The 25,004-nt window shown below is 49.6% G+C and overlaps 1 protein-coding gene across 1 annotated transcript; it reads right to left on the bottom strand.

Moving 5' to 3' along the window:
* Window positions 1–18,733: 18,733 nt before the first annotated feature.
* LOC147988757 (uncharacterized) lies at window positions 18,734–20,233 on the bottom strand. Its single transcript, XM_087546654.1, has one exon. It carries the CDS (start codon window positions 20,231–20,233, stop codon window positions 18,734–18,736), a length of 1,500 nt encoding a protein of 499 aa, XP_087402780.1.
* Window positions 20,234–25,004: the final 4,771 nt, after the last annotated feature.

Genomic DNA, 25,004 nt, shown 5'->3' with positions numbered 1-25,004 from the left:
CCGGTGCGGGTGCGGCGGTGGCTGGGACAAGCGCGGCCCGGCGAGGTGCTTCGCGCGGCAAGGAACGGGGACGGATCGCGGCGACCGCGGCACGGTCGGCCGGATCGATGGCGATGAGCAGCGGGGCAGAGGGAGTGGCCGGCGGCAGCGCCAGCGGTGGGGAAAGGGGTGCGGCCCGGCGGACGCAGCGGCAGGGGCGCAAGAGGAGCGCGGGCAATGGCGAGGCGGGCGGCCCTGAGCAGCGCGCAGCAGGCGCAGGCGGCAGCGCTAGCAGGGAGCGGGGCGGGGCGGCGCGGTAGTGGGCCTCGATGGCCGGGGACAGAGAGCCAGGGGAGAGAGAGAGGGAGGCCGGAGCTCACGGCGGGGCGTAGGGTCTCGGCAGTGGCTCGGGGAAGTCGACGGGGACGACGCGCGATGGGGAGGCAGGCCGGCAGGGAGGAGGACGGGGTCGCGTCGACGACGGAGAGGCGAGCGGCGTGGTTCCGGCGACGGGATCCGGGGAGCGTCAGGCGAGGGCGGGTGTTGACGAGGCGGCGGGGTCGTGCCCCGATCCCGTTCTGGAGCGGGAAGGGGGTGAGGACGGGGAGGCGAGCGACGGGGTCTAGGCGGCGATGGCGGCGGGGCCATGGCGCGCAACGGCGGCGGGAGGGGTCGGGGGCGTCGGTTGCCCCCCCCCCCCGATCCAGATCCGTTCATGGGGGGGGGGGGGGGGAAGGAGCGAGGGGAGTGGGGGACGAGTGGGTGGCGGCTAGGGTTTCGATTGACCAGGGTGGGGGTTATGGGGGTGTGTGGGGGGGCCGGCTGGGCCGGGGGGGGGGGGGGCGTTCGGGCGGCTGAGGCCAGCTGGGCCACTTGGCTCAGCGGGGGGGGGGGGGGGCTTTCTCTTTTTTTTGTTAGTTTAGTTTTTCCGTTTTCTGGTTTATTTCTAGTTTCTTTTTCATTTAGTTTTTAACTAATATTAAAATAATCCCTAATTTAGTAATACATTAAAATCCCCTACAACAAAAAGGTTTTACCCCAAAGCTATTTAGTTTAGTATTTTGTTAATTATAAAAGCATTTGTATATTGGTTTTTGCTACTGTTTTATTCACCTAAGGGTATTTAAACATTTTATAAAAATGGGGTTTCTTAACCATAATTACCTATGCATTATTTGGCACGTCTAGAGCATTTTAGTTTTATTGTTTGGAAACTTTTACTGTTTGCCTATATTTTAAATTTGAATTTGAATCGTTTTTGAACTAACTCGAGTTTATCAACAGTAACCGAGGGGACGTGGCATCCCTAGCAGAGGGTTACTGTAGCTTAATTATCCGGGCGTCACATAGTGTAACTCCCAGATACCGTAGGAGTGCTTTGGGTGTACCAAACGTCACAACGTAAATGGGTGACTATAAAGGTATACTACGGGTATCTTCGAAAGTGTCTGTTGGGTTGACATGGATCAAGACTGGGATTTATCACTCCGTATGACGGAGAGGTATCACTGGGCCCACTCGGTAATGCATCATCATAATGAGCTCAAATTGACCAAGTGTCTGGTCACGGGATCATGCACTACGGTACGAGTAAAGTGACTTGCCGGTAACGAGATTGAAAGAGGTATTGAGATTCCGACGATCGAATCTCGGGCAAGTAACATACCGATTGACAAAGGGAATTGTATACGGGGTTGCTTGAATCCTCGACATCGTGGTTCATCCGATGAGATCATCGAGGAGCATGTGGGAGCCAACATGGGTATCCAGATCCCGCTGTTGGTTATTAACCGGAGAGTCGTCTCGGTCATGTCTACATGTCTCCCGAACCCGTAGGGTCTACACACTTAAGGTTCGGTGACGCTAGGGTTGTAGGGATATGTATATGCAGTAACCCGAATGTTGTTCGGAGTCCCGGATGAGATCCCGGACGTCACTAGGAGTTCCGGAATGGTCCGGAGGTAAAGAATTATATATAGGAATTGCTATTTCGGTCATCGGGACAAGTTTCGGGGTCACCGGTATTGTACCGGGACCACCGGAAGGGTCCCGGGGGTCCACTGGGTGGGGCCACCTGCCCCGGGGGCCACATGGGCTGTAGGGGGTGCGCCTTGGCCTATATGGGCCAAGGGCACCAGCCCCAAGAGGCCCATGCGCCTAGGGTTCAAGGAAGGGAAGAGTCCCAAAGGGGGCAGACACCTCCTAGGTGCCTTGGGGAGGAGGGATTCCTCCCTTGGCCGCACCCCCCTAGGAGATTGGATCTCCTAGGGCCAGCGCCCCCCCCCTTGGACTCCCTATATATAGTGGGGAAAGGAGGGCCTCTAGACCACGCCTTTGGTGCCTCCTTCTTCCTCTCCAACACATCCTCCTCCTCCATAGTGCTTAGCGAAGCCCTGCCGGAGTACTGCAGCTCCATCACCACCACGCCGTCATGCTGCTGCTGGAGCCATCTTCCTCAACCTCTCCTTCCCCTTGCTGGATCAAGAAGGAGGAGACGTTACGCTGACCGTACGTGTGTTGAACGCGGAGGTGCCGTCCGTTCGGTGCTAGGATCTTCGGTGATTTGGATCACGTCGAGTACGCCTTCCTCATCCCCGTTCTTTGAACGCTTCCGCGCGTGATCTACAAAGGTATGTAGATGCAATCCGATCACTCGTTGCTAGATGAACTCCTAGATGGATCTTGGTGAAACCGTAGGAAATTTTTTGTTTTCTGCAACGTTTCCCAACAGAGACGTTCTCACCCGTAGCTATGCTTAGGTCTGTTCGGATATTGCTAGCAATTGCTGCTTATTTCGACTACGAAATATGGAAGATGGATGTCAAAATGGCTTTCCTAAATGGAAACCTCAAAGAGGATGTATACATGATACAGCCAGAAGGTTTTGTCATTCATGAGGATGTTGGAAAGGTATGCAAACTTCAGAAAGCCATTTATGGTCTGAAGCAAGCATCAAGGAGCTGGAACATTTGTTTTGATGAAGTGGTCAAAGAGTTTGGCTTCATCAGGAATGACGAAGAATCTTGTGTTTACAAGAAGTTTAGTGGGAGCGCAAAAGCATTTCTAATCTTGTATGTGGATGACATATTGTTGATTGGAAATGACGTGAATTTTCTTAATGAAATAAAAGACTCATTGAAAAAGAGGTTTTCAATGAAAGACTTAGGCGAAGCGGCATATGTATTGGGCATCAGAATCTATAGAGATAGATCAAAACGCCTGATAGCGCTTAGCCAAAGCACGTACATTGACAAGGTGTTGAAAAGGTTCAACATGGAGAACTCCAAGAAGGGCCTTCTCCCCATGTCACCTGGCACAGTGCTTTGCAAGAATCAGTGTCCTCGGACTCTCGATGAGCGAGTGCAAATGAATGATGTTCCATATGCCTCGGCAGTTGGTTTTATTATGTATGCCATGTTATGTACAAGACCGGATGTTTCCTACGCGCTAAGTGTTAGCAGTCGGTACCAAAGTGATCCAGGATTGGAACACTGGGCCGCAGTCAAGGGTATTCTTAAGTACCTCAGAAGGACCAAGGATTTACTCCTTGTGTACAGAGGTGATGAAGAGCTCATTGTAAGTGGTTACACTGATGCAGGCTTCATGACTGACCCAGATGGCTTCAAATCTCAATCAGGCTATGTTTTCATACTGAACGGTGGCGCAGTAGATTGGAAAATTTCCAAACAAAAGACTGTGACGGATTCTACGATGGAGGCGGAATATGTTGCTGCTTCAGAAGCCTCCAAGGAGGCGGTATGGATCAAGCAATTTCTTGAAGACCTTGGTGTGGTTCCTAGTGCCCAGGACCCGGTGGAGATCTATTGTGATAATAGTGGCGCCGTGGCTCAGGCAAGGGAGCCAAGTTCGCACCATAAAACAAGACATATTCAACGCAAATATAAACTCATTCGACATCATGTCGAAGAGGGTTTAGTGAAAGTACGCAAAGTTCACACGAATCTGAATGTGTCAGACCCGATGACAAAGCCTCTACCACGAGCAAAGCATGAGCAACACCGGATAGCCATTGGTGTTAGGGAAGCCATGTAACTGGATTATGACTCTAGTCCAAGTGGGAGTCTGTAGGAGATATGCCCTAGAGGCAGTAATATCAGTTATTTTGTATCTCCTGGTTTGTAATGAAGGTTTATGTTCCATGCTATAACTGCAATGATTCTCGAGTCTGCAAATAAAACGAGGCTTGGAGGGAAACTCATGTGCACGTGTGGGATAATAAACGGTAAAATGTATTCCTAGTCAAGCCTCTATGACTGGCTCAAGTATTGCATGATGATCCTGTTTTCCTGATCATGGGCATGACTATGCCGGCAATTTTGAGGGCACAATTATTAGTAGAACACTTGTGTTGAATCGACCCAATTTGATGTTATGCTATGAGATACATTCGTCACAAGTTAATGGTTAATAACACAGAGAAGTTAATGTTTGCATAATTCCTTAGACCATGAGAGTATCGAGTTCCTTCATACTTGCTTCGTGAACTTTGGGGTATGTTAAACGTCATCCGTAACTGGGTGGCTATTACGGCGGCTTACGGGTTCACGAAAAAGTATGGCAAGTAACGAGATAGCCCAACATTGGGATTTTCTCCTCCGACGATGGAGAGATATACTCGGGCCCTCTCGGTGTAACGGTATCCATCATCGTCCGGGCCAAACACATTGGATTTGATCACTGGGATGCCGGAACACGGAAACGAGAAAAGAGAACAAAACCAGTAACGAGGTAACTTGCATGGTGGACAAATTGTTGATCCACAGGAATGCAATAAATCTCACCTCGGGTGTTTGTGACATATCGTGAAGCAACAGGAATAGCTCACGGCAACTGGAGGTTCACTCGAATATTCATTCGTGTGGGTATAGGGGTCAATACGGGTGTCCACGACTCCGATGTTGATCATTGATCGGAAGAGGTTCCAGGTCATGTCTATACTTCACCGAACCTATAGGGTCACACGCTTAAGGGTCATCTATCTGCTGAATACTAGACAGGGAGTCTGAGAGAAAATCACCGAAAAAGTTTCGGACAGCGGAATCGTACCGCAGAGAGAGGTCATCGAATGAGTTTCAATGATACCGAAAAGTTGTTTCGGGATATACCATTAAGTCAAATTGGTTTTGGCAAATTCCTGATAATTCTTGGAGGGTGCCAGAATCATTCTGGAAGCTTTTTGGAATTTTCTGAGATAAAAACCGGAAATGTTCCGGAGCTGCCGGAGCCACTTCAGATGCGTTTCGCAGATGAAAATCACTAAAACCGGAATTGTTTCGGAACGCGTTGAAAATTATTATGGTGGGTACTGGAAATGTTCTTAGCCCACATAAATATTTTCAGTTCGAACGGACGCTGAAAAATGTCGTCGTGAATAGTGAAAGTGCTTTTTGGGATATTTTATGGTGAGTCACCTTTTGGGATATTTCCAAAAGGCTTCTAGAAGGGCTTGGGGGACAAGCATGCTCCTCATGGGGGCCCCCCAAGGGGGTTGGCCGGCCAGATGTGTGGGGCTCCATGGAGCTCCACTTCCCTCCCCATTATGCCCTTCATGTGTGACATTTGCATGGGCATTTTGGGTTTTTTGTGAGCCATCCCTACCCCTTGGCTTTCCTATAAATAGAGGAGGAGTGAGCAGCCCAAAGCTGATCCCTAGATCTCATACACATGCCATGCATTATCTGGCTTCTTCTCTCCCTCCCATGAAAAGAGTTTCGTAGAGCCGTAAGGCTGTCTGGTTTCCGGCAGGAACTAGTTCTGGACGGCAAAGCCCTGCCGGATAGCTGACACCGTATGTGTGCAACCCCGTAGAGAGGTCGTAGTTTCGGTCTTTTTCCCGAGGGGCTGTTCGAGTGTCCTCCCGAAGGGCTGTCCGAGTCTCCGTTCGAGTTTCGAGGGTCCTCCCGTAGGGCTGTCCGTGACATCGTCCGGGGGACTGTCCGACCGCCTCCCGAAGGGCTGTCCGGCAAGGGAGTACATCCTCGCGGTTGGGAGGTTGTAAATCCTTGCTGCAGGGATCTGCACCAACGATCTCCGCCGACACTTCTTCCGCTGCGCTTCGAGTCGGTACGGAATAGATCAAACCTTGTATGCAGTCTCCATAGTGGTCCTGGGCGTGCTCGCTATACCGAAAATTTTCGTTTTCTGTCGTGTTCCCCTACAGCACGGAGCGGCACCCGACACCTAATCGGACCCGTCATCCTGCCGCCTACTACCCTCATCGTCGCTGCAGCTGTCCTCCTCGTCACTCCCGCCCGAGGAGGAGTCTTCACTATCAGAAGAGCTGTCCATGCAGCACCTTGCACGGGTCCCAAAGCACCCGAAGACCTTGACGGAGAGAAGGCCACCCTCCATCAGCTTAAAAAGGAGAGTGAGCCCCTCCGTCAAGCGGTGGATATGGGCAAACATCTTCCATCCCCGAAGGAGATACATCACGTGAGGGGCGGGGAAGTCGACGCGGGCCCGCGTGCCACTGATCCCGCAGCCCGTCATGTGTAGCCACAACGACTCCGGCGGATCCAGCTCCATCTCCCGCGTGAATGGAGTCGGGAGATGAAGGCGACGGCGAGGCGGCCGGCGCAGCCTGACGAAGAACTCGCAAGGGTCATCCCCAACATGGCCCTCCATGGGGGGAGGAATTGCTAGAGGAGGCGAGGCCGGCGCGCCGCCCCGTCCTCCTCTTCCCCAAGCGCCTCGGCCTCGCCCACGGCCTCGCCCTCCCCTTCCCCTCGCGGCTGGCTCTGCCACCGCGGGTGCAGGAGGAGGAGGGACGCGTTGTCGAGCGGCGACCCTCGCCGCCACCATTGAAGGACCAGGATTCCCTCTCTCCATGGCGGATGGAAGAGGGGAGCAGAAGCTGAAGGAAGGAGGAGATGAAGGAATGTGGGACACCATCCCCCCCTCCCGCTCTTTATAAAGGAACGGGGTGGGGGCTCGGCCGCCCCGCTCAGCCAATCAAGACGCGGAAGGGGCAGGGAACTGGGACCGACCCGCCGCCCCAGCCCGCGGCGGCCCGGTTTCCCGCCTCCACCGTTCGCCACCCCAAGCGCATGAGAGCCACGTGGCAGGCGTGCAGGACCGAGGCGACGGGTGAGGCGACCTCTCCCCACCCCGTGATCGTAGGGAGTGGACGCCTTGAAGACCACACCTCGGCCCCGTTCAGTAAATGGGTTGCGCCTCCACGCCTCCCTCCGTTTATGGGGAGGGCGCGAACCGCCCCCTTTACTACGACGTGACGCATGCATGCGGAGCTCAGCCCCATGCATGCCGCCCACGTCACACACGCCTCCCCATGCCGCGCCACGCGCGGGAAGCCTGGGAAGCACAACGCACGAAGAAACTTACCGCGGTAAAAACCGCCCCGCCTGCCCACGCATCGTTTTTGGGCCTAGCCCAATGATGCGATTGCGCTTACGTGTGGCCCAGGCCCGGGGGCTCCTGTCGGTGTACAAAAAGAGGGGTACACTTTTTGTACCCCTATAACTGTGCACGGGCAGTCTGAGCCACGGGCACCACCACATGGAGCAAGGCAAGGGAGGTGAGCCAAGGTAAGGCCGAAGCTCAGGAGAAGCAGAACGATGCCAAGACCAAGACCACAAAGAGCAAAGGGGACGAAGCGGACCCCCCGGCAAGATCCTTGCCGGGAGGCGGTTTTAGGAAACCCGGCAAGACCCTTGCCGTGGCAGCTCGCCCCACACCTACGGAGTAAGTCACCCCTGAGTCCACTGCCCCCATGGGGCAAGGATTCGGGAGACATCCCCATGGCGGCATGCAGATCTTTGTGAAGACATTCAAGATCAGATACACCCTTTAGAAGATGATGATCCTTGGCGGGATCCCTGCCAAGGAGGACCACAAGGCCCCTGGCAAGAGCCTTGCCGGGGATGACCGCAAGCGCCACGGCAAGACCCTTGCCGGGGCCCCGGCAAGGCCCTTGCCAAGAACACCCGTAGGGCCACCATCAGGCCCACGCCAGTCAAACCTCCACCGTCGTTCGCATGCAGCTGCCGACCCAACCAGCTGGGCAGGCACCTGCGTGGCGGCATGCGGATCTTCGTGGAGACCCACCACTATGCCACCTCAGCTGCCTGCCTGCCTACATGGCACCGCAGGCGTCGCTGGCCAGGGCGCGTGTCGACACGAGAGGGAGCGGCGACGGACGAGACAACGCTCTCCCCCGTCCCCGATAAAGCAGGGACACCTGGGCAAGACGCATTAAATGTGCCTTGTCATGTAATGCAAGGGATAACCTCACATCACTGTACCCTTTCCACCTCCTGTGTGCCACTGTGGCAACCCCTTTCCTATAAAAGGAGGCCCGAGGCGACCAGGAGGAGGATTCGGCTTTTTGGAGCTCCTCACGCCCCATAGCTAGCTCAAGAACACAAATATACAATCCACCAAAGCAGGAGTAGGGTTTTACGCATCCTCGCGGCTCGAACCTGGATAAACGAACCGTGTGCTATCTGTTTGATCTGCTCTTCTCACGACCCCGCGCCCCGCAACCGTAGTAGGGATTCTTGTGATCAAATAAGTGTCGTTCCCACCGACATAGAGCCTATGACAAAAGCATAGGGGACGACCTTCGTCCTTCCTCTTTCTTCTGCCGTGGTCAATCTTTGAGTCTTACTCAACTTCACACCTTACAACTCAGGTAAGAACCCCTTCTTTGACTGATCTATTTTGAGCTCCTTCAAAAACATGTCAAGGTGTGCGTTCTTTGAAAGTATCATCAGGCGTTTTGATCTATCTCTATAGATCTTGATGCCCAATATGTAAGCAGCTTTATCCAGGTCTTCCTTTGAAAATCACTCTTCAAACAACCGTTTATGCTTTCCAGAAATTCTACATTATTTCGAATCAACAATATGTTATCCACATATACTTATCAGAAATGTTGTAGTGCTCCCACTCACTTTCTTGTAAATACAAGTTTCTAGCAAACATTGTATAAACCTAAAAGCTTTGATCACTCCATCAAAGCATATATTCCGACTCCGAGATGCTTGCTCTAGTCCATAGAAGGATTGCTGGAGCCAGCATACCTTTTAGCATTCTTAGGATCGACAAAACCTTTTATTGTATCACATACAACTTTTCTTACGAAAACTGGTTAGAAAACTTGTTTTGACATCCATCTGTCAGATTTCATAATCGAAAAATACAGCTAATGCTAACATGATTCTGACGGACTTAAGCATCGCTACGGGTGAAAAATTCTCATCATAGTCAACTCCTTGAACTTGTGAAAAGACTCTTTCCCACAAGTCGAGCTTCATAGAAGGTAACATTACCGCCCACGTCCATCTTCTTCTTAAAGATCCATTTATCTCAATGGCTTGCTGATCATCGGGCAAGTCCACCAAAGTCCATACTTTGTTCTGATACATGGATCCTGTCTCGGATTTCATGGCTTCTAACCGTTTGTCAGAATACGGGCCCACCATCGCTTCTCCATAGCTCGTAGGTTCATTGTTGTCTAACAACATGATATCTAAGACAGGATTACCGTACCACTCAGGAGTAGTACATATCCTTGTCGACCTACGAGGTTCGATAGCAACTTGATCCGAAGCTTCATGATCACTATCATTAACTTCCTATTCAACAGACGTAGGCGCCACAGAAAACATCTTTCTGTGTTGCATCACTCTCTGGTTGAAGTAAAGGTTCGACAACCTCATCAAGTTCTATCTTCCTCCCACTCAATTCTTTCGAGAGAAACTCCTTCTCGAGAAAGGACCCGTTCTTAGCGACAAACAATTTGCCCTCGGATTTGAGATGAAGGTATACCCAACTGTCACCTTTGGGTATCCTATGAAGATGTGTTTGTCCGCTTTTGGGTTCGAGCTTCTCCGGCTAAAGCCTTAAGCATCGCAGCCCCAAAAATTAAGAAACGACAACTTCGGTTTCTTGCCAAACCAATGTTCATACGACATCGTCTCAACGGACTTATATGGTGTCCTATCTAAAGTGAATGCAGCTGTCTCTAACGCATATCCTCAAAATGAAAACGGTAGATCGGTAAGAGACATCACAGATCGCACCATATCTCATAAGGTTCGATTACGACGTCCGGACACACCATTACCCTGTGGTGTTCCAGGTGGCTTCAACTGTGAAACAATTCCACAATGTCTTAAGTGATTGCCAAACTCATAACTCAGAAATTCCCATCAATTAGATCGTAGGAATTTGATCTTCTTATTATGATGGTTCTTAACTTCACTCTGAAACCGCTTGAACTTTTCAAATGGTTCAGACTTGTGCTTCATTAAGTAAATATACCTATATCTACTCAAATCGTCAGTGAAGATGAGAAAATAGCGATATCCACCGCAGACTTCAATTCTCATTGGATCACATGCATCAGCATGTATGATTTCCAACAAGTCACTTGCCCATTTCATTGTACCTGAAAACGGGGTTTTAGTCATCCTGCCCATGAGGCATGGCTCGCATGTGTCAAGCGATTCAAAATCAAGTGACTCCAAACATCCATCGACATGGAGTTTCTTCATGCATCTTACGCCAATATGACCTAAGCGGCAGTGCCACAAGAAAGTGGTACTATCTACATCTTTTGGCGTGAACATGTGTATTACCACGACCGAGATTCACTGAACCATTCACATAGGGTGCATGACCATGAAAGGTATTATTCGTGTAAACAGAATAATCATTATTCTCTAACTTAAATGAATAACCGTATTGCAATGAACATGCTCTAATCATATTCATGCTCAACGTAGACACCTGATAACATTTGTCTAGGTTCAATACTAGTCCCGAAGGCAGATGGACCGTGCGATGGTGATCTCATCAACTTTGGAAACACTTCCAACACACATCGTCACCTCGCCCTTAGCCAGTCTCCGTTTAGTCCGTAGCTTTTGCTTCAAGTCACCAATAATAGCAACTGAACCGGTATCCAATACCCAGGCGCTACCAGGAGTACTAGTGAGGTACACATTAATAACACGCATATACTTTGTTGAAGTTGCCAGCCTTCTTATCTACCATGCATTTGGGGTAATTCCGCTACCAGTGACCGTTCCCCTTACAATAGAAGCACTTAGTCTCGGATTTGGGTTCAACCTTGGGTTCCTTCACTGGAGCGGCAACTGGTTTGCCATCCATGAAGTTTCCCTTCTAGCCCTTTCCCTTCTTGAAACCAGTGGTCTTGTTAAACCATCAACACTTGATGCTCCTTCTTGATTTCTACCTTTTGCGGTCTTAAGCACCGTGAACAGCTCCGGGATCAACTCCATCCCTTGCATGTCATAGTTCATCGCGAAGATCTAGTAGCTTAGTGGCTAGAGAACTCTATTAATCACTATCTTATCTAGAAGTTTAACTCCCACTTGATTTAAATGATTGTAGCACCCAGACATTCTGAGCACATGCTCACTAGCTGAGCTATTCTCCTCCATCTTGTTGGCAAAAGAACTTGTCAGAGGTCTCATACCTCACAACACGGGCATGAGCCTGAAATCCCAATTTCAGCTCTTGGAACATCTCATATGTCTTATGACGTTCAAAACGTCATTGGAATCCTAATTCTAATTCGTAAAGTATGGTGCACTAAACTATCAAGTAGTCATCAGGATGTGTCTGTCAGGTGTTCACAACATCTACAGACGATGTTGTAGGGGTTTGCACATCGAGCGGTGCATCAAAGACGTAAGCCTTCTGTGTAGCAGTGAGGACACTCCTCGGACTACGGACCCAGTCCGCATCATTGCTTACAATATCTTTCAACTTGGTCTTTCTCTAGGAACGTATTGAAACAGGGAGCTACAACGTGAGCTATTTATCTACAACATATTTGCAAAGACAATTTAGACTATGTTCATGATAATTGAGTTCATCTAATCAAATTATTTAATGAACTCCGACTCAGATAGACATCCCTCTAGTCATCTAAGTGAAACATGATCCGAGTCAACTAGGCCGTGTCCGATCATCACATGAGACAGACTAGTCAACATCGGTGAACATCTTCATGTTGATCGTATCTTCTATACGACTCATGCTCGACCTTTCGGTCTTCCATGTTCCGAGGCCATGTCTGTACATGCTAGGCTCGTCAAGTCAACCTAAGTGTATTGCGTGTGTAAATATGGCTTACACCCGTTGTATTCGAACGTTAGAATCTATCACACCCGATCATCACGTGGTGCTTCAAAACAATGAACCTTCGCAACAGTGCACAGTTAGGGGGAACACTTTCTTGAAATTATTACGAGGGATCATCTTATTTAAGCTACCGTCGTTCTAAGCAAATAAGATGTAAAACATGATAAACATCACATGCAATCAAATAGTGACATGATACGGCCAATATCATTTGCTCCTTTTGATCTCCATCTTTGGGGTTCCATGATCATCGTTGTCACCGGCATGACACCATGATCTCCATCATCATGATCTCCATCATCGTGTCTTCTTGAAGTTGTCTCGTCATCTATTACTTGTACTACTATGGCTAACGCTTTAGCAATAAAGTAAAGTAATTACATGACGTTTATGTTGACACGTAGGTCATAAATAAATTAAGACAACTCCTATGGCTCCTGCCGGTTGTCATACTCATCGACATGCAAGTCGTGATTCCTATTACAAGAACATGATCAATCTCATACATCACATATATCATTCATCACATCCTTTTGGCCATATCACATCACACGGCACATGCTGCAAAAACAACTTAGACGTCCTCTAATTGTTGTTGCAAGTTTTTACGTGGCTGCTATAGGTTTCTAGCAAGAACGTTTCTTACCTACGCCAAAACCACAACGTGATATGCCAATTTCTATTTACCCTTCATAAGGACCCTTTTCATCGAATCCGATCTGACTAAAGTGGGAGAGACAGACACCCGCTATCCACCTTATGCAACTAGTGCATGTCAGTCAGTGGAACCAGTCTCATGTAAGAGTACGTGTAAGGTCGGTCCGGGCCGCTTCATCCCACGATGCCGCCGAATCAAGATAAGACTAGTAACGGCAAGTAAATTGACAATATCGACGCCAACAACTGCTTTGTGTTCTACTCGTGCATAGAAACTACGCATAGACCTAGCTCTGATACCACTGCTGGGGATCGTAGCAGAAATTTAAAATTTTCTACGCATCGCCAAGATCAATCTATGGAGTAATCTAGCAATGAGGGGAAGGAGAGTGCATCTACATATCCTTGTAGATCGCTAAGCGGAAGCGTTGCAATAACGCGGATGAAGGAGTCGCACTCGTAGCGATTCAGATGGCGGTTGATTCCGATCTAAGCGCCAAACAACGGCGCCTCCGCGTTCAACACACGTGCAGCCCGGTGACGTCTCCTATGCCTTGATCCAGCAAGGGGAGAAGCAGAGGTTGGGGAAGACTCCGTCCTGCAGCAGCACGACGGCATGGTGGTGGTGGAGGAGCGCGGGACTCCAGCAGGGCTTCGCCAAGCACTACGACAGACAAGGAGGGAGAGGGGTTGGGCTGCGCCAACAGGGGAAGAACTTCGTGTGTTGGGCTACCCCTTTGCCTCCATTATATATAGGGGGAGAGGGAGGGCTGCGCCCCCACCTAGGGTTCCCACCCCAAGGGGTGCGGCAGCCCTAGATCCCATCTAGGGTGGCGGCCACAAGGGGGAGAGGGGGAGGCGCACCTGGGGTGGGCCTTAGGGCCCATCTGCCCTAGGGTTTGCCCCCTCCCCTCTTGGAGGCGCCTTGGGCCTTGGTGGGAGGCATCCCAGCCTACCTAGGGGCTGGTCCCTTCCCACTATTGGCCCATGTAGGCCTCCGAGGCTGGTGGCCCCACCTGGTGGACCCCCCGGGACCCTCCCGGTGGTCCCGGTACGTTACCGATAGCACCCGAAACCTTTCCGGTGACCAAAATGGGACTCCCCATATATAAATCTTTACCTCCGGACCATTTCGGAACTCCTCGTGACGTCCGGGGTCTCATCCGAGACTCCGAACAACATTCGGTAAACACGTACATACTTTCCCTATAACCCTAGCGTCATCGAACCTTAAGTGTGTAGACCCTACGGGCTCGGGAGTCATGCAGACATGGCCGAGACAACTCTCAGTTCAATAACCAACAGCGGGATCTGGATACCCATGTTGGTTCCCACATGCTCCACGATGATCTCATCGGATGAACCACGATGTCAAGGATTCAATCAATCCCGTATACAATTCCCTTTGCCTATCGGTATGATACTTGCCCGGGATTCGATCGTCGGTATCCCGGTACCTTGTTCAATCTCATTACCGGCAAGTCTCTTTTCTCATTCCGTAACATATCATCCCATGATCAACTCCTTGGTCACATTGTGCACATTATGATGATGTCTTACCGAGTGGGCCCAGAGATACCTCTCCGTTTACACGGAGTGACAAATCCCAGTCTCGATTTGTGCCAACCCAACAGACACTTCCGGAGATACCCGTAGTGCACCTTTATAGCTACCCAGTTACGTTGTGACGTTTGGCACACCCAAAGCACTCCTACGGTATCCGGGAGTTGCACAATCTCATGGTCTAAGGAAATGATACTTGACATTAGAAAAGCTTTAGCATACGAACTACATGATCTTGTGCTAGGCTTAGGATTGGGTCTTGTCCATCACATCATTCTCCTAATGATGTGATCCCGTTATCAACGACATCCAATGTCCATGGTCAGGAAACCGTAACCATCCATTGATCAACGAGCTAGTCAACTAGAGGCTTACTAGGGACATGGTGTTGTCTATGTATCCACACATGTATCTGAGTTTCCTATCAATACAATTCTAGCATGGATAATAAACGATTATCATGAACAATGAAATATAATATAATAAAGCTAATTGATTATTGCCTCTAGGGCATATTTCCAACATCTCTATCAAAGCCCTATCTAAATTCTTTTCTTAAATAAATTAACCTAACTAAATTTGTTTCCTAACTAAATTAACCTAACTAATTTAGAGAGAGAGAGAGAGCAGGGGTGGGGGCTTACAGAGGATGGCTCCGGTGGTGGCACGGGAGGCAGGGGCATCTCCGGTGACGGCGAGGGAGGCAGTTGTGGCGAGGGAGGATCCGATGGCGTCGACTGCGGCTCCGGTGGCGTTGATGAGGCCGCGCGGCTTCGGTGGCGTTGGGGGCAGCTCCGGTGGCGTCGACGGCGCGCGGCTCTGGTGGCTCCGGGGGCGTTGACGTCGGCAGGAGACGGCGGTGAAGTGGGGCGACGGCGAATCAGGAAGACGGCGACGGGGTGGGTCGAGGGATTTGGGGAAAAAGTGGTGGCCGAAGGGAAACGGTTTTTTGGTTAAGTCAAACTTAGCTATAGCGATTTTCACGAAACGCGCTACTGCTATAGCTATGTAATTTCCTTCATATTTCTTATTTCCTTTTCTGTTTCTACAGCGGGGGTCTAGGAAACGCGTTGCAGCTACGTTAGCTACAGTGCCTCCTACGAACAGACGCTACTGCTACGCCTTTCTCCTTTTTTTCGCTTTTTCATTTATTTTCCTCTACATTTTATTTTTCCCTTTCTCCTTTCTCCTTTTTCTATTTCTTTCTTTTTCATTTACTTTTCCTTTTGTTTTTCATTTTATTTTATTTCCATTAGCAGTAGCGCTGCTACTTATGTCCTAGCGGTAGCGCGCTTCTCCCAAGACCGCTACTGCTATGCGTAGCCTACCGTTTTAGCAATGGAAATATTAGTGGTAGCGCTTTTCATTTCCACGCGCTACTGCTACGGTTGTATCTGTAGTGCGGTTTCCACAAGCGCTATTGCTATTTAGCACTAGCGCCCATTTTTGACACGCGTTACTGCTAAATTTCTATGTATAAGGTTTTCCCTAGTAGTGCTAAACCGCACCTAGCCGATCCCTTACATTCTATAAGATAGTAAAACTTTTACTCCACCGACCCCCCCCCCCCACCTCACCTGTGGCGCCTAAATAAACTCGACGCCCGTGCAGCCGAGTAAAACTAGTCCCGCCTTTTTTCCCGCCTGTGTGCCTGTGTCCTTCCTGCCGCCGACGCTCCACGCGCCGCATCGCCACCGATGGCCGCCCCTGTCACGGAAGTGGGTAGCCAATGTTAGAGTATATATATAGCCTTTGTATTTACCCCATTATATAAGGGGTTTTCTGCATATTTTTTGTACATGTACATGTATATATACCGGCCTTTGGCTTCATGTGAATACAAGTTGCATATTCTTAACATGGTATCATATTCTAATTTTTTATCACGCACAACTCAGTGCTTGATCCTCTTCCCTCGCCGCGGTGGTCTCCTTGCCGACTGCCGCTGTTTTTGTCTCTATATGTGATCGTGTTCCTCTGCTCCGGCTGCTGCCTACCACCCCGCTGGCCCACCCTTCCACCTAAACTGCCCCGTCCGGTCAATGCCTGATCCAGGCGGCGGCCCTCCTCAACTCCGCGTTCGCTCCGTGCCCGATCTAGGCGGCGGCTCCCATTGTGTCCCTGACCAAATTCAGCGGGCATCTCCTCTCGATCTGGGGTTCAAGCACCACATGTCTCCTCCATCAGTGTGCGTCTAGATCTAACCCAAGTGAGCAGGTGCATGTGCTGAAAATAGAGTTCATGCATGAGTTTAGAGAGCTGCTTGCAAGGCCTTGGCTTTTTGGGGATTTCAACTTGCTAGTTAACCCTATCGACAAGTGCAACTTTGCTGTTAATAGGCGCAAGATGGCCCGGTTCTTGTCCAAGTTAAACACTTTGGAGCTCAAGAAAATGCATCTGAATGGGAGGAGATTCACATGGTCCAATGAGAGGGAGAAACCAACCGTAGAGAAGATTGATCATGTGTTCTGCACGAACTTGTGGGAGGAGGCGCACCCCTCTAGTTTCTTGACGGCTCTGGGTATGGCAATATCGGACCACGGTCCAATTCTGGTGGTCTAAACGTGGACATAGCATGGGTAGACACTTCAGATTTGATGCCTTTTGGCCTCGTGCGTAGGGTTTCTTTGAGATCGTGGAGAATGCGTGGAACTCTATCCCTGCGAATGGGAATCCTTTCGTGGTACGTACTTGATATAAAGCTTAGGGCGACGGCGAAAGGATTGCAGAGTTGGAGCGACCGGTGGAGGTAATCTCCAAGCCGGACAAGGCGATGAACAACAGAGAATTGTCGACCAGGAATTTAGTCTGAGAAAGCTCTTGAAACGAAAACTGCTAGGATTGTGTTCTCTTTAGAGAACAATTGCGAGGCAGTACTCGAGGATGCTGTATCTGAGGGAGGGGGATGCCAATACTAGTTTCTTGACCAGCATGCCCGACACCAACTAAGGAAGAATGCCATTACAACCTTGCGACAGGAGGACATTATCTTGACTGGTCAGGAGCAAATTACCACGGCGATAGACGATTTCTATGACAACCTCTTTGGCCGGGCACTAGAACGGGAATACACCTTGGACTTGGGGCTACTTGGCATCCCATGTAGGGATCTATCGCATTTGGAGGTAGTCGTTGAAAAGGAGGTGGAGAAGGTGGTCAAGCTACGCCTCTGGATAAGGTCCCAGGGCCGGACGGGTTCACAGGCCGTTTCTTCTCGACATGCTGGCACAGCTGCTGGTCCAAATGTATACAAGAGACAAAGTAAGGTTGCAACACAGTGGGCCCTATATTGGGCTGTATATCCAGACATGATTTGTAAGCAGTAACCTTGTGCGATGCTTCCATTTCGCCTACCAATTGTTTTCTAAAACTGTGTGCGATGGCTCCATGCTTGCCTTGAATAAACCATATCGCACACATATATTTTCTAGAGAAACTGTGTGCCTCGTTTTCATCTTGAATAAATGGTGTATGGGGCTAGGGCCGGTGGTGAATGCGGATAATTTTTTCGGAAATGTACTAGGAAAAACATTCAAATATATCAAATATTGCATTACAGACTAAATTAACATAAAAATTACTTAGTATTTGGAGGGATCCATTCAGAACATTTCAGCCCTTACAAAGATATACAAGGTGCTCAAAACGTCGACATATAATTTGGAACAGAGGGACTAATAATTAACTAATTCGATCGCTTTGTGAGCGGAGTTGACGTCGACGTCGCACTGGGTGTCGTCAATGCATGGCTGGCTGGAACCCAAGGCCCTGGCAACATCGTCGTTGGCATTGCATATCTTAGTGTCGATCTTCTAATGCTTGGAGGGTGGGGCAGCGTCACCCTTGTGCTCCACATTGCAACGGCGCTCCTCGTCCATCCTTGGAGGAATCTCTGAAGACTTCTGAACCAAAGAGTGCATACATGCTTGCATGCAGTTCCGTCAGGTAGGCCCATACTATGCGAGACGACGCGCGGTGCGTTGGTGGCGATCGTGGGCGAGCTCTCGAAAAAAAGGGGTTGTGAGCGCTACTCTCGGGAGCGTTCGTTGTGCCTGTTTTTGCGTTGCCAGCTCGTGTTGTTCGTGTTGCCAGCTCTCGAACTGGCGCCTGCAGTCACTGAGTGCCTGTGATGAGGCATGTTCGTAGTACGTGGCTGTGGAGTTACTTGGCCTGCACGTACCATTGAAGCTTGAGATTGCAGGCGTCCATGGATGTTGGCATACTCTTGGTGCTACTCCCACAAACTATATGTAGTATGGGAATTGGAAAATGGACACCGATCGAGTGAAACTAAACTGAGGACAAACATATTTTTCCCATCGATCACAAGATCCCTCTAGGTTCAATAACAATGTGTACATAAGAATAAATAAAGAAATCATCCCAAGATCAGTTTAGGAAGAGGCCTGAGCCCAAATTTTTTCATCATTCTTCTCACCACCATTTTCTCATCATCGCTCCATGGACATGTTTGCTGCCCGACCATCTGCCAATCCCAGAGTCCGATGTACCGAACATGGCCATCCTTCAGCAAAACAATGCGTTGCAACGATGTGCACACCCTCACAACATACTTCAAAAGCCATATGTTACGCTGCGTGTATCCAATCACGACCAACTCCTTGAGGTGATGGTGCCGAAGCTCATTGCGTGATTTCGACCAATTCATCCCACGCAGATAATCGGGCTCTGTTTCTGAGTGAGGCACGTGGATGTGCATGACCTCGAGAAATGTTGAGGCCATGAGGAAGCCATGTGTCCATGAGATATCCCAATTTGAAGGCAGGTCGGCAACAAGGAGCCTTTTGAGGTGCGGCAACTTCTTCTCCGGACTGCTGGCTCCAATCCAAGTTCTCCGCCCAGTAAATCGGATGACGAGGTTCGCCATGGTGGGGGACATACCGAGGAACGAGTCGAACTCATTTGTCCACCGTGCCGCCACTATACTATCATCCTCTAGAGAGAATGAAAGGTTAGTGTCCATGAGGCTCGGAACCAAGCCAAATAGAATCTTTGAAGTGTTGGTTAGGCGGCACGCTAGACGGACAAGCATTGGGAGATCGCGCAGCTCGATCACAAAAAATGAGCACTCTTCCAGGACAAGCTCCCTGATATGTGAACACGGCGCGTCCACCACTAAAGTGGTATGTGCACAGGAGCAGGACGTGAGGTACAACACCTGCAGCCCGATGCAGTCTCTGAACACCCTCTCGTACACATTCACGGGTGTGGAAGCAGACATGTCATGCAGGACGAGCTTAGTAAGCATGATGTAGTTATGCAGCGGTGGCAGTGCACAGTACTTGCCTAGCGTCAGGCTGCGAAGGCAAGACCGGAGATTGAGGCAGTCGTGGGGGAAGTTGTATGTCCGTGTCTGATCATAACCCGATGATGGCCTAACGACAACCTCCAGATCTTCCACCCCCCATGCACGGACTGCAACATTGATAAGGCGGTCCACACAAATGCTATTGTATGTTTGAAAAAACTCGAGACGGAGGGTCTTTACATGCCGGTCATGGCCACTGTCCGCTTCCAAAAAGCTCGTGATTCCGTTTGTGAATGACCTTATTGTGTCGATCTCACATCGCGCCTTGGGACCGTCGAGTGTCCCGGCCAAAGTGGCGTCACGCGGCAAGTTGCATTTGCGAAGGGCGACGGTCCGTTCGTACTCCGGCGGGAGTATGTCGCTCACCCTGAAGTCGAGTGCGGACAGCTTGTGCGGGATGCGAACCCAACGGCTGGCGAGGATGGCCATGGAGAGCACTGTTTGGGTGTCCAGCCTGCTTACTATGAGGAGGATCAGATCATCATGGAGCGCACTAAGGCGGTCCTCACCGCCAGACGTGTGAGGCCGCACTCGACGCAACATCGGCATGGCTTTCAGTGGCAATGGTATAGCAGAAAATTTTCGGAGTTCCTGTGCCATATTAAAAAATAAATATTGGCATGACATATAGTACAGTCTTACCGAAAAGAACAATATAAATAGGTTTTACAATATATATTATAGCTCACCAAATATGTTTAGAGTTAGCAAATACAAATAGTTGGGAAGAAACGATGGTCTTACATAAATATAACAGTCTCTTCATTTTTGACAATTGTACAACAAAAGTAATTAACACCAAACTAGCATAAGAAACTACTAGTGAATTTGACACAACACAGGGATGGATTATTGCAGTAACAGAAGAGTGGACGTCATAAAACTGCTCAATGCATTGGCGGACCAGAAAGATCTCGGATGGTGGGCGCACTTGTTAAAAAAGAAAAAATCGCACAGACGTAAAAAGTTGGCAACTGAAGAATATAAACAGCCAATTGATTCATAACACTGCAGTTCGATCGTAGGTTTGAAATGCGCATGATTCTACAATTACAACAAACACAAGAATTATAAAACTGAATTAAGTTGGGGATTCCGAAAATATCAGCAACACAGTTAAGCAAGTAATGTAACACCTGGGATTGGGCACTGGGGATTTAGGGTTAATGGGGGCAGCAGGGCACAACAATACAGCAGGTCATCAGGCAGTCGATAATATGAACAAGCGGAAGCAGGCTTACCAAGTCCTTCTAGGCTGCTCCGGCCGCCGGACCGAGCTGCGACGGGCAACCTGCCGGCGAGGGTAGGCAGACAGGGGGGATTGGAGGTGGAGGAGGTGAGGCCGCGACGGGCCGGCGCGGTACGGCCGTCCGCGTGCGGGCGGCGCCGGCGACCGCTGGAGCCTGGAGGCCAAGTTCGGGATCGTGATCTGAGGCACTCGTCCCTCGTCTAGGAGAAAGTATATATCGAGTTTCAAAAAAAAAGTATATATCGACTGGGCTAGCTCTGGAAACAGAATTGTACTCCCTCATTCCCGATGTCCTAGGCCTACTAGGATTAGCACCAAAATTAGCGCATCGGTGGTTACGTGAGCCATCGTATACACGAGGGAGGCATCCACGAGTCTCTACTACTTAAAAAACGTAAGGTTCCATTTCAAATTTCTTCTCACCACCCATTCGTCCAACCATTCATGTATACGATAATCCGTCACCTTAATTTAATTACCTTCTGAATCAATTCCACTATAATTTACTTGCCAAATTTCTAATCACAATATAAGGTAATTCACAGTCAGAATTTGATCAACATTTATTTACACAATCACATTAAAAAGAAAATAAGGTTCCCGTTTCACCTTTCTTCCCACTTCCCTTCGTCCAATATTTCCCGTATAATAATCAATCACCTTAATTTACTTACCTTCTGAATCAATTCCGCTTTAATTTACTTACCAAACTTTTTATCAAAATATAAGACAAATTATCAGCATAATTTAATAAACATTTATTTACACAATCGCATAATATAGACAGGTAAATCATTTCTGATTAAAATAAAAGTTAAACCACAGACATAATTTGATGAATATTTATTTACACATCGCATATTATTAGCAGGTAAATCACAAAAGCTAACTTACTAGAATATTTATACCATGTTGCACCGCACGGGCATTATTCTAGTAGAAAAAAAGAGGAGGCACGCACGATCTCCTTGGACCTTGTCTTGTCTTGGTTGTCCTACTAGTAGATGATATGGAAGTATTAATTAACTTTTCGCCAAAAATTCTGGGTGGGCCATGGCCTGGGTTAATGGCAAATATGAGTGAATGATACAAGTAACACACAAGACGACCCACTAGGGTTTGGGAAAATTTTGTTTTTGCCACTCTAGATTTTGCCAATTTTTCTTATGCCACTCTAAATTTTGACATTTCACTTTTGTCACTCTTATTTTTTGACAATTATCACAGTTGTCATTTCGTGGCAAAAGCAAAATAATTTTATTTCACTTTTGCCACTCTTAGCATTTGAAAATGTATCACAATTGCCATTCTGAAATTTTGATTTTGCCACGAAATGGAAATTGTGATAATTATCAAAAGCTAATAGTAGAAAAAGAGAAATGTCAGAATCTAGAGTGGCATATGGAAAATTGGCAATAACTAGAGTGGCAAAATCAAAATTTCCCCCTAGGGTTCCCAAGGTTATAATGATACGTGTGTGGATGACGATGGCGATGACAGTGGTGATGATGATGAAGATCTCTCGGAAGACATGGAAACTTTGGGAAGCCCTCCAGGATGATGCATGGGTTCACAAGATTAAGATCACTCCCAACTTCACCTTCGAACATCTTCGACAATTTATTGAGCTTTGGTCCACCATCCGCGTCTTCCTCTTGAGGTACAAGCTGAAGACGACATTGTGTGCAAACACACAGACAGCGGGATATACACTGCCAAGTCTACCTACTTGGCCCAATTTTTTGGCATCATCCGCTCACCCATGGAGTTTGCGGTGTGGAAGGCCTGGGCCTCGCCCAAGGACAAATTTTTCGCGTGGTTGGCCATGCAAAATAGGGTATGGAGTGTGACCCACTCATGTCCGCGGTGTGCCCCCCTCACGGACGGCACCGCCGCCGGCATCTGGAGGGCGGAAACAGTCGCATCGGGTTTATACGGAGGGGACGTTGCTCCCAAGTGTTTCTATTGGATGACCTACCACAACCGTGTGGTGTTGTGGCATGTCCGAAGAGGCGCCACGCATCTCCGAGGCGTGCCCCCCCTAACGGATGGCGCCGCCGGCGGCACCTGGAGGGGGGAAACGGACGCATCGGGTCTACACGAAGGGGATGTAGCTGTCGGTTTGGCCCGGATGTTGCTCCCAGGTGTCCCTTTGGGCTGACCTGACACAACCGGGTGGAGAGGTCCACTGTTCAAAGCCCGTCCGTGGAAAGTCAAAGGGCTAGATCTCGTGGTCAACCGCTCCAAGGTTAGGCGGGACGGGGGCCCTGGGGGTAGCAATGCCACCGGAGAGTCGCACCGGCCCCTCATACATGCGGGGTGGTGTTGTGGCATGTCCGAAGAGGCGGCACGCGTCTCCGGGGCGTGCCCCCCCTCACGGACGGTGCTGCCACCGGCACCTGGAGGGGGGAAACAGACACGTCGGGTCTACACGGAGGGGATGTAGCTGTGGGTTTGGCCCGGATGTTGCTCCCAGGTGTCCCTCTGTGCTGACCTAACAGAACCGGGTGGAGAGGTCCACTGATCAAAGCCCGTCCGTGGAAAGTAAAAGGGCTAGATCTCGTGGTCAACCGCTCCAGGGTTAGGCGGGACGGGGGCCCTGGGGGGTAGCAATGCCACCGGACGTTGCACCGGCCCCTCATATATGCGGGGTGGTGTTGCACTAGTAGAAAAGGGGGCAAAGGTCCAGGCCGGGTCAACCCATTAGTCCCGGTTCAGTCACGAAGAGGCGACATGCGTATCCGGGGTGTGGCCCCCCTCATGGACGGCGATGACATAGTAGTAGACGTTCTGCGGTAGTGGTGCGGCCTGAATATTATTAAATACTCGGATCGCAATAAAATCATGTGTTTTTTACAAGACGTGGGCACATGTGCTATTGGAGCGATGGTAATTTTTCATAATTTTTGGTGATGGAGAAGTATCCGAACACTTCCCTCTACGCGGATTGCCCTTCGCATGTCCACGACTGTGGCCGGCGGCCTCCGTGGGCTACCATGCCGCCAATCTTGCGTACGCGGCTTCTCACAAGTCTGAGAGTGTTGTGCCGGTTGCAAACGCCCGACACGCGTCTCCGGGGCGTGGCCCCCCTCACGGATGGCGCCGCCATCGGCACTTGGAGGGGGGAAACGGACGCGTCGGGTCTATACGGAGGGGATTGATACGTCTCCAACGTATCTATAATTTTTGATTGTTCCATGCTATTATATTATCAACCTTGGATGTTTTATATGCATTTATATGCTATTTTTATATGATTTTTGGGACTAACCTATTAACCTAGAGCCCAGTGCCAGTTTCTGTTTTTTCCTTGTTTTAGAGTATCGCAGAAAAGGAAAATCAAACGGAGTCCAATTGACCTGAAACTTCACGAAATTTATTTTTGGACCAGAAGAAGCCCACAGAGTATCGGAGATGGACCAGGAGAGTCCCGGGCTGCCCACGAGGGTGGGGGGCGCGCCCCCTGCCTCGTGGACAGCCCGGAGGTCCACCGACGTACTTCTTCCTCTCATATATACCCATATACCCTAAAAACTTCGGAGGGCGGAATAGATCGAGAGTTCCGCCGCCAGAAGCCTCCGTAGCCACCAAAAACCAATCGAGACCCTGTTCCGGCACCCCGCCGGAGGGGGATCCCTCACCGGTGGCCATCTTCATCATCCCGGCGCTCTCCATGACGAGGAGGGAGTAGTCCACCCTCGGCGCTGAGGGTATGTACTAGTAGCTATGTGTTTGATCTCTCTCTCTCTCTCTCTCGTGTTCTTGAGGTGATACGATCTTGATATATCGCGAGCTTTGCCACTATAGTTGGATCTTATGATGTTTCTCCCCCTCTACTCTCTTGTAATGGATTGAGTTTTCCCTTTGAAGTTATCTTATCAGATTGAGTCTTTAATGATTTGAGAACACTTGATGTATGTCTTGCCGTGCGTATCTATGGTGACAACGGGATATCACGTGATTCACTTGATGTATGTTTTGGTGATCAACTTGCGGGTTCCGCCCATGAACCTATGCATAGGGGTTGGCACACGTTTTCGTCTTGACTCTCTGGTAGAAACTTTGGGGCAC

The sequence above is a fragment of the Triticum urartu genome, chromosome 1A (assembly GCF_056163025.1).
Source record: "Triticum urartu cultivar PI428250 chromosome 1A, HENAU_Tu73, whole genome shotgun sequence".
Classification (NCBI taxonomy): Eukaryota; Viridiplantae; Streptophyta; class Magnoliopsida; order Poales; family Poaceae; genus Triticum; species Triticum urartu.
The sequence above is the reverse complement of the archived record's forward strand: the minus strand, read 5'-3'. Positions and strand labels throughout refer to the sequence as shown.

Bases quoted from the DNA above. Each gene is read 5' to 3' on its own strand.
- LOC147988757 (XM_087546654.1), bottom strand. From the start codon at position 20,233: ATGCCGATGTTGCGTCGAGTGCGGCCTCACACGTCTGGCGGTGAGGAC.